Raw genomic sequence first — 10617 nt, 5'->3', positions numbered from 1 at the left:
ATTGCTTTTTCCATGTATGGTCAGCCTTATTTGTCATGCATGTGCACGTGATGAGATCAGAGGCCTTAAAGCAGGGTCTTTCAGAGGCAGCCACAGCCTTGTACAACAACAAGGTTCATAGGCTGGCCAACAGTGTTAAGGATCAAGCAGAGGTGAGCTCTTGTGAAACGTAGAACATTTTAGAAACTGCATCATGTGAGCAACAGCTTTTCAAATGTGCATTTCTTTTTACTTGTTTCTGTGTTCACTTCTTTTACCCATTTCCACTATTCAGCAGTCGGACCGAACATGCCTCCTGCAGCAAAAAGCAAACTGGGCTACACACCACCAGATGGAGGCTGGGGATGGGTCGTTGTCTTTGGTGCTTTCATCTCCATTGGATTCTCCTATGCCTTTCCAAAGTCCCTCACCATCTACTTTAAGGGGATCCAGGAATATTTCTCAGTTTCCTACAGTGAGATTGCCTGGCTGTCCTCAGTCATGCTCGCTTCTATGTATGCAGGAGGTCAGTTGCAATCATACAGTATACCTCTTTAAAAATGTAAATTGACATTGCTGGTAATTTATTAAACCATACAGATAATACGTTAGTGCTGTACAACTTAAGTAAATAAGTTTCCAAGGAATAACAAATGTCTCCCCACTACAGGACCTGTGAGCAGTGTACTTGTGAACCGCTATGGCAGCAGACCTGTGGTTATGGTCGGTGGGCTCCTGGTCAGCACTGGCATGATCCTTGCATCTTTTGGCAGAACCATCATGCATCTGTACCTTTGCGTTGGATTAATTGGAGGTAAGTGTTGTTTTCGTTTGACTAATTCATGATGTTAAATAAGCTTTAGTTGATTTAGATTTTTAGGAATTTTACTAGAGGTTTCTGCTCTCCTCTGATGTTTGCTTTGTCTTGGCCTGTTATCACCGGCTGACACAGGAGGATGCAGGAGTTTTATGAGTATCAGGATCAGTCCAGTTTGGGGGTTAACTTGGGCTATTCTGTGCACTGCGTAAATGTTTACTTAGGTCACAATGAAATATCCATGTTCTGTTGAAACGGTGCCGCAGGACCTTGTGTTTAAAAAAAAAGTTTAAATCATGTAGAAAATCCTCACGTGCCTGCATGTACACCTTAACACATGATCCTGCTAATACTAGCAAGTAAACAAACTTTGCAGACTTAAAACCCTAATCTCATTGAGATGATCCTCCAACTGTGACGCAGATCTTGGGTGGATTGCATGCATAAAAAGGTATATATACAGACATACAGGCAAATAATGATTGTTGCATAACTGATTAATATGCAAATAACTTTCTATTAAATAATTAATTATGTAAAAAAATATATTGAAAAAGTCCCTTAATCCAACGTTAAATCTTCAAAATAGTTGTTTCAGAAAATATTTGGCATTTTACTTTTCTTTAGTAGTTACTTAAACTTCAAATAGATTATCAAAACCTATACCAATACATCATTTGACAATTCAATTAATCAATTTATCAGGTCAGCTCTAAACAATTTTATTTGCATTTACCAAAGTAATTGTGTAGTTCTGTCTCAGAAAAGCCTTTAACTATTTAATAATATAATTGATTATATTAACGCTCTATGATTTATCTTGATTGGAAATTCTTTATGGTTTTTAAACGTCACATTATTCCAAATAATATTCAATAACTACAATTTATTTAGATAAGCTAAATGTGAACCCCTCAAGGTAGACATGATGGTTTTGTGGTGCAGTTTTTAAGATGTTGTTTATACTTTACATCTGAATTCCTCTCTAGAAAAGAAGTGACACATTAACAAATAGCTTTGATAGAGTTGCTGCTGATACAAAAAACTTAAGTTATTTATGTAGGTGTTCAATGTTTGTCTTTACATTTGATCCTATTGTGTTATTTCAATAGGTTTTGGTCTCGCCTTCAACCTACAGCCATCGTTGACAATCATAGGAACCTACTTCCAGATCAAAAGACCTCTGGCCAACGGGCTCGCCATGACAGGAAGTCCAGTTGTTCTGTTCACTCTGGCGCCTCTAAATCAGTGGCTGTTTGATACTTTTGGGTGGAGAGGAAGCTTTCTCATCTTAGGAGGCATTGTTTTGCACTGTTGTATAGCTGGGGCTTTGATGAGACCAGTCAATAAACATGCCCAACCCAAACCCAAGGCTGAACCAGCGGGGTGCAATGGGGAAGCCGCTGAGAAAGTTGCTTCTTCAGAAGCAAATGCACAGTCAGACAAACTTCTGAGTAAAGAAAACGAAGATGATAGCCAGAGTCAGGGCTGTCTGGAAACGTTCATAGATCTCTCGCTTTTCAAACACCGGGGCTTCCTCATTTATCTCGTTGGTAATGTTGTCTTGTTTTTTGGGTTTTTCGCGCCTGTGGTCTTTCTGGCTCCATATGCCAAACATCAAGGGATCGATGAATATTCAGCAGCTTTCTTACTCTCTATTTTTGCTCTAACGGACATGTTCATCAGACCGATTACAGGCATCCTTGGCAACACCAAGTGGGTTCGGCCACGGATTCAATACTTTTTCAGTTTTGCCGTTTTTTACAACGGTGTGTGCCACGTTGTCTGCCCACTGTTACCTGGATATTCAGGTAAGGTTGTTTATGCGGTCTTCTTTGGCTTGGCGTTTGGGATGCTTTCTGCTCTGCTTTTTGAAGTTCTGATGGACCTGGTAGGAGCTCATCGCTTCTCCAGTGCAGTTGGGCTTGTCACTATTATTGAGTGTGGACCGGTGCTTCTTGGACCACCATTATCAGGTTTGTAAACTATGGAGACAAATACGTTTAAAATTCAGATTATAAATCAATAAAAAAATAGGGATAACAAAAAAATAATAACTTCAAAGTGTGCATCTTCTCTTTCAGGGGCTCTGGTTGATATTTATGGAGATTACAAATACATGTACTACGCGTGTGGAGTGTTTATGCTGGTGCCTGGCATATATTTCTTCATCATGCATTACTACAACTACAAGAAACTGGACGAGGAGCTCAGGCAGGATGTGGCTGCGGAGCTGAGGACTTGTGAAGAGGCAGTACAACTCAAAATGATTCGGGATGGGAAAACAAAGCATGAAACAGATGGATGAAAATGCTGAGTATGATTTTATTTTAGTGGATGTAGAAAGATAACACTTTGCAGGCTTTACAGCAGGAAATGCAGTATATGGGGTATTATTGATAACAATTATTTTTCTCTATTTTGACGAGGTTGTTGGAGTCTTTGGACCTTTTCCACACAGCTCAGCATATAGCATTTTAGTGGTTATATTAAGTGCCAAATGTACATGTAATGGCTTTTGTTCATAAATCACAGAAATGCTGCAGTCCCTTCCAATGCAATTATAATAATGGCTCTATAAACAAATATAGTTTCTTATTTTTTTGCTTCTTTAGTGGCCGAATATAAAGTACTTTTCCAAAGGGACAGATAAAATAAAAGGAATAAAACCTAACAACTGAGAGCCATATCACCACTGGCTATCGTCATCTTACTACCACTAGATGGCACTGGACACTACCATATGAGAACTCAAGGTGCAGCACCTCTTTGCTATTAAACTGCATTAAATTGCAATTAAACATCAGGGATGATCATTTAACGGTTAGATCTTTACAGCTTTGCTTTCCAAGTCTGGGGTTGCGACACTCCCATGGGCTGGCTGCTGTTATGAATTGGTCGCCAAGGGCCAAGCAATTAAAGTATGAGAAAATTCAATTTATGTGGTTAAGTCTACACACTATCTCTCTTACAAAACCTTCCCTATAATACCCTTTTGCTGTCCTTATGTTTAACTCCCACTTTTGATAATTCTTCAAGTTTTAATGGACAGTAAAATATGTTTTCAGTGCCCTGGGGATCTGGAAAGTTGTTTTACTTCTGCATCACTTTAGTACAGACATACACATTCAGTGTGAGGTTATGAAAATGTTTAAGCATCTAACTTTCCAACAAGTCTTAGGAACAGTGTGCGCATTTATTAAAATAGTTTTTTTTTTTTTAAAAACAAAACATTTGCACGTGCCGGTGAAGAACTGAATGTTATTATCTACCCTTACTGATGAAGAGCAGCGAAAGACAAGTGTAACACAGGCACATTCATCATACTATAGCCAAAGGCCGAGTTTACAAATATTTCAGTATTTTTAAAGTGATGCTTTTAGTTGTTTCTGTGCAGATACATATTTAGCTTATGTGTGTTGTGAAGGACTTATTAAAACAAAACCAAATATTCTGCCTCATCCATGAAGCCGTTGAGAAAATATCTGACGGCTGAGAAACATCCAATGTGCGATCCTACATCAGGTCGCATCATCCCACCACAGGTCAGACTTTATATTCTAACACACTGCATGATTTCAGCTCCTTAGAGCCAGGCCTTGAGCACCTGCAATAAAAGATACAAAGTGGAGCTATTCAGGGTAAGAACAATGCCATTATTAGAGATGTATGCTTAAATGATCCATTCTTATCATGTCCCTGCAAGGTGCATATTGACTTCCTTTTCAAATGGACGAAAATTGCTTAAGTGAGGTAATCAATACGTTTGTTTATAACCTTAGATAACATTATCTGAAAATCAGATACACTGTGCAAGTACATGGCTTATGCTTGGGTGGTCTGTTCTTTGGATATTGGCTTCATTTCAATCAACTAAAATATATTACTGTTGGGTAATTCACCCAAAGTGGTTATTTTGATTCAGTTTTAGACACAACAAGGACAAGTTTGACCTTAAAACCGCCACAAATGCATCTTATGTTTAGTTGTAAATACATCAAGTGCCATAATGAAGGAAGTGTGCACATCTTCAATTAAAGTACCACGACACGCTGTACAAATGTGCCATTACAAGTATAAGTACTGCATTCAAAATGTAACTTGTGTAAAAGTATATACTTATATCAGCAAATGTGCCTAACGTATCCAAAGCACTTATTGCTGAGAAATAGCCCTTATCTAATGAGATACTATATACTGTATATGCTATTATTAAGTATATTGCTGTATTAAAGTTTCATTTTACTGATGGTTGACTATTTTATATATGGCAGCAAATCCTGATTATTTTCGTTATGGATTTATATTGTGTTTTTCTTTTCTTTTCATCAGTCTGTCTTGTGTGGTTTTGTGAGATGTGGGACAATAGTGGAAAATGGCCATCACAATTACCCAGAGTTCAAAGTGACAAGTAATGTTTTGGGTGAACTTTTTACAATAAACACTATTTGTAAACTTCAGGATATGATATGTTTCTGTCCTATGAAAAAAGTACAGCTGTCAGATAAATTAAGTGCAGTAAAAAGTACAATAATACCCTATAAAATCTGGTCGTTTAAAAAGGTATAAATAATTATAAAATGGGTATAAACTTACAGACACTTCAAACGTGTACTCAATAACAGAAATTAAGAAGATGTACACAGTAAATTAGTAACTTTGTGCATACAATACTAAAAACTGCAAAGTATATATAATATTAACAACAAATACAAATGTAGTTACATGTAAGTTTAAAAAGAGAGTATATGCATTTTGCGACTAAACCATAATTTAGTGTAAGGAAATGCCCATCAACGTGATTATTCAGATAAGTGACAAAATGTAATCTTTGTCATCTTATAGAAAATATCAATCAGTGAACTCAAAGTGAGATAGTGAAGACCTCCAATTAGTCGCACTTTCCTTAAAGTCTGTATCATCCTCACTGCACAGCTTGAGCATAATCACTGTGATGAACTGTGACTGATGTGAGTAAATCTGACTTTAATTGGGACCAGGAAGATTAAATCCAGGCAGCTCTGCGTGCAATCCCCGTGATGACTACCGATGACTACCGATGACTACCGATGACATTAGAGACCTGATGTTTTTATCCACGCTGCAGCTGAACCCCAAGTTTAACCCCCTCCTTAACCACATGCTTGGTGCGGTCTGTATGAATAAAACAGTGATACCGTCCACTTAATCCCACATGTTTGTTAATAATCTCTGCTAATCTTCTTTAGCCACAGCAGCAGAACTAATCTGTCTTCACAATGTTTGCACTCGGAGGGAAGTCAACGTCATGTGAATACCAGAGACTTAACAGTTTATTCATCGGCCCTGTGGACCGAGCTATTAATGAGACATCGCTAGTCTAAAATAAACATCAATAGCCAGGGCGGCTAACATGGATACACGGGGCACGTCGACAAAGGAGCAATTGCCATGTCCTTCTATCCGAGGAGATTCTCAAGGACTCAATCACAGCGTCCAGAGACAGACACTGTGTCCTGCAGTGTGCCTTAACTGACTGTCGCCCCTGATGAAACACAAGATTTACTGAGATCATTTGGAGAATACAAGGCACAGAGTACCCCACTCTCAAAATCAATAATCTTTGCAAACAGCAACTATAACATCGATCATGGTCACCTTGATATTTATGTGGTGTAAAATAATCCGTATTTTCTAGATGTTTTAGAAAAATAGATTCTCTGTAGCGCAAAGCAGTCAACATCTGAATGTGTAGAGGGAAATACAAAGGAAATGTTGATTATGTTTCAGCGTCTCCAATCCCTGGAGGGAAGCCTGAGTCAGAAGAGGGATACATGTTGTACGAAACGCTCAGATACTGTAGATGATTGTGCTCATTGTGTTTAGTCTTGTAAGAACATTAGAGGTGGAAACTAAATATATAAAGTCACTCAATTACAATTTTGTAAAAAAGTACTCGTACGTTATTTCAGAATCTAATTTGCTGAAATATCATGATTTCCCTGCAGGTAACTAAACACTAAGGCAATGTGCTTATTGTGTCTGTGCATTCATCGAGAAGAAACGTTTGCAAAAATGTATACAACATATGACTTCCTCATGGAACACAATCCATTATTGAAATTAAATATGTCCAAAAAGCCTAATATACATAGTTTAAAAAGATGATAAAACATATACAGTAAAATAATTAACCATATTTTGGAAACAGTCATTCTTTTTGTTATTGTTTCTTCAACTAATTGTTTAATGCCCAAACTGCCTCGCAGTGTATTTCATTATAACATGTTATATAGTTCCGCCTGAACCCACTGTTCACATGTTAATGTATCTATAATAACAATAAGTATAATCTAATATACACATATGATTCAAACTAATCTTAAAGTAGCCAATCTGCATAAGGAGTACTTTTGCTCTTTGGTGATGAGCTGGTAGTGTTCATTGGGTTTTTAAGAGCTTTTTTGACTGAAAACAAGCCTACTGTATGAAAGCAGTGGGAGTGAACCAGAACAATAAAGTTCTAAGCCAAGCAGCTAAAAAAAATAAAATTAATCAAATATGAGCTACATTTCAAAGAGCCAGGGACAGCTGCAAGGTCTAGGTTTATCTCTATGAGCGACTCCTTTCATTTGATACTTTTCTATTAATAATTGCATAGCTATACGTAAAGGATATGAATACTTCTTTTACCACTATTTTACTGAACTGAAAAGGTATAGGATGTTTTAGAGGGAAAATATTCTAGCTGAACTCATACTAGAAAAGTGAATCTCAACAATCTTTGAATGAAAACCATTTCTGAATGTTTATTTCTTTACCGCGCCATGACCGCTTGGTATTACAGACACTCGACCCCGCTCAGCGCTGCTGCTGCTGCTGCTGGACATCAGGCATCCCTTTGGAATACAAATTGGACATAACAGGCTCTTATGAAGACGGTCATTTTTTTTTAACTAGAACAAAAGGGGAAGTTAAAACCCTAAAGTACTCAATCATGACTAATTCTTGTAAAGGAAATTGAGTCGCAAAGCAAAAGAGACTTAATGAGATTATGTTGCCTATAATTAACAATCTGTGGAACACATTTCCCAAAACCGAGAACATTACGGCTTTTCAGTCCGCCGTCGAGCATAAGAATGTGTGAATTATCATCCAAACACACATTTACCCCACTTTTCAGAGTTGACAATGTACAGCCCCTGACCAATATCCTTAATCTGCCACTCAAAATACATTTAGCCTTTGTGAGAACAAATGTGTGCCGCTGAAACACTGGTTGTGGAGACTCTCAGCTGCCAATTAGAACCATTGTTCCTCTTTATCTGGTGAACACAGACAACCACGAAAGCTTGCATGTCTGGGGACGGTGGAGCTGTTGTGTGCATATTACAGGAAGAATACAAGGGATTGTCCTGTGGATTATAATCTATCATTTGAATACCACACTGAATTACACTGCTACATAAACACTTTGGTTGAAGAGCTGAAAGGACTCGATGACACAAACTATCCGCAGGCTCTGTAGCATTTACACATTGTGCACACACACAGTCTCCAATGTAATCTGTGGCATGTGGATGATAAAAAGTAAGTGGCTTGTGTTATCAGTATATCAGGGCAGCACACTTGAGTGACCAAATTCAACTGGAGAGATAACATTGTACGATTTCATTTAATTCCTCAGTCTTGATTTGGAAAATAGTATTGAAAGTAAGATCGTTTCGAATCTCCATCTGCAGACGCCTTAGATCCCATCCCAGCGTCATGTCCCCGGGGATTGACACCCAGGCCTGTGCAGAGACTGAGAGCATGACAGAGAGACTGGGCATGGAAAAGGGAGAGGAGCAGAAATAATTATAAGAGCTACTGAGGCGGATCGGCTTGTCCTTGCCTCAAAATGAAAAGCAGGATGAAACATGATGGCACAAATCAACTGCAAGCCTTTATACAGTACCTGATTCACCCATAACAGCTGTGTAATTACTCATTGGGAACCTTGTAATACTGGGATTCTGTTACCAAATTGTGTCATCTGCCGATTTTCTGGCAGGGACCCAGAATAATTAAATGTATCATTACACTGAACCGAAATTGCTGATGAGCAGGGAGCAGTGATGACGGCCGTTTCTTGGTATGTGGTTTGCATTAATGACTTATTTTGATGCCCAGAGAGAACTATGTTGTCGCTTGTCTGAGCTAAAAAGGTTTTGTGCACAGTGTCATTTGTAACTAAGAACAAGCACTACAGTAGCTGAAGGGAATCAATGTCATCAGGAGTTCTTTGTGTTTCAAGGGCAGTCTCTCCTGAGTCTGCCATGACGAGGTTGTTGACTGTCGCAGCTGCCTCGCTAAGCCCGCCAAAGGTGTGTGATTAAATTCCCATTCTTTTTCCGAAAGAGAAGTGGAGCCATTTAGAAACCTATAAACCATATGGACAACTCAATAAAATGTACTTTAAGTGGAGCCGATGGTTTCTCTCAGAAGGAAATGACAATAGAAAAGGGATACATTTGTGTGCAGCACACGATATGGTTTTATTTTCGGGTTTCATGTTGTGTGGTAACAGTTTTGTTGCAAAAGAAGCTGACAATAGCAGCTGGAAAGAAAGTCATTCAGAATCTTGTGTTCTTGTTTGTGGGTTTCAAAAATAGAAAGGACTAAAAATAAACTACAAATATTGAACCCAGGCTAAATCTGCTGATATTTCATATTTGTGTTATTGTCAACAGGCCCAATTGACAGACTTAAGGGAAAGTTCAGATTGGATTGAGGTTGTATGAGGTACTTCTGTCAGTGTATTACAGTGGATGGCAGGCGACAAGCCTTCATCTGGAGAATCAGACAGGAGTGCCAGCAGGAGAGCCGCTACTGCTGTGGATGGGGGCAGCAGCAAAATGTATTTTAGCCACATCAAAACAAGGTCCACTTACAAAATCAATATCAGTTTGAAAGGGGCAATGCGTAATGCCTGGCCACATCCTTCAAAGAAACGTGTGGCAACATTTCACCTTTACTGCCCAGTCCTGAAAGAAGACATTTATAGTAAAGAGTTAAATTAAAGAAATAAACAGAAAACTACTAACAAACTTACTGTTAAATCTACAAGAGCTGGTAAAAAAAAAAGGAAACATATAGCAGCTACTGTAGTTAAAGTAGGGGTAGATAGGGAGATTATAGCGTGACAAAGTCAGCATATGGAGGAATTTGAGCTCAACAAAATACCAACTTGAAATTGCTTTAAACGCATGACCAGGATTATTCCATAACTCATTCAAGTGTGTATTACACCACCATGACAACAAAGCTCCACTTAACCTTTAAATAAAGCATTATTTGAGCCAAACACACTTTTCCTGAAACCATAACCAAGTGTTGTCTTTGACTACACCTAACCAGATCTTTACCACAACGCTGTCCACGCATAAAATCCAAAAAACAGGGATTTGGGGACAGTATATTTGATGGACAATAAAAAATAAAGACCAAAACCAACCTTATGCTTAAACTAAGTCTTAATAAGAGCAGATTTACAGTAGTGATGGGAATCACGGCTCTTTGAAGGGAGCCGGATCTTATGGCTCCGTTCCTTTCAAAGAGCCGTTCAAAAGAGCCGGTTTTTTTTATTAAGGGGCGGGGTTAATAGGTTTATCTGCGAAATAATCACAAGGATAATGATTGACTGTATTGCCAGAAATCTACTTTTACTCACAGAAAAATGTATAAGTCCTAGTTAGTTCTGCGAATAAATACACCACGGAGTAATAGATTGTACTAGTATTGTCCACGACCTAACTAGTCAATAAATACTGCATAGTTAACAATGACAAAAGGTAAGGGCG

The 10617-nt window shown here is 38.3% G+C and overlaps 1 protein-coding gene across 1 annotated transcript; it reads left to right on the top strand.

Annotated features, from left to right (window-relative positions):
* The first annotated feature begins 50 nt into the window (after window positions 1–50).
* Window positions 51–5256, top strand: LOC104955228 (monocarboxylate transporter 2-like). Its single transcript, XM_010782500.1, has 5 exons — window positions 51–152; window positions 275–505; window positions 650–793; window positions 1909–2772; window positions 2881–5256. Exons 2-5 carry the CDS (start codon window positions 289–291, stop codon window positions 3102–3104), a joined length of 1449 nt encoding a protein of 482 aa, XP_010780802.1. The 5' UTR covers window positions 51–152; window positions 275–288; the 3' UTR covers window positions 3105–5256.
* Window positions 5257–10617: the final 5361 nt, after the last annotated feature.

Source organism: Notothenia coriiceps, unplaced genomic scaffold (assembly GCF_000735185.1).
Source record: "Notothenia coriiceps isolate Sejong01 unplaced genomic scaffold, NC01 NC01_scaffold00024667, whole genome shotgun sequence".
Lineage (NCBI taxonomy): Eukaryota > Metazoa > Chordata > Actinopteri > Perciformes > Nototheniidae > Notothenia > Notothenia coriiceps.
Note: the sequence above shows the minus strand (reverse complement) of the source record. Positions and strands in the feature narration are given on the sequence as shown.

Coding starts and splice junctions, on each gene's coding strand:
- LOC104955228 (XM_010782500.1), top strand. CDS start 289: ATGCCTCCTGCAGCAAAAAGCAAACTGGGCTACACACCACCAGATGGA. Junction 506..649: donor CGCTTCTATGTATGCAGGAG/GTCAGTTGCAAT, acceptor TCCCCACTACAG/GACCTGTGAGCAGTGTACTT. Junction 2,773..2,880: donor TCTTGGACCACCATTATCAG/GTTTGTAAACTA, acceptor CTTCTCTTTCAG/GGGCTCTGGTTGATATTTAT.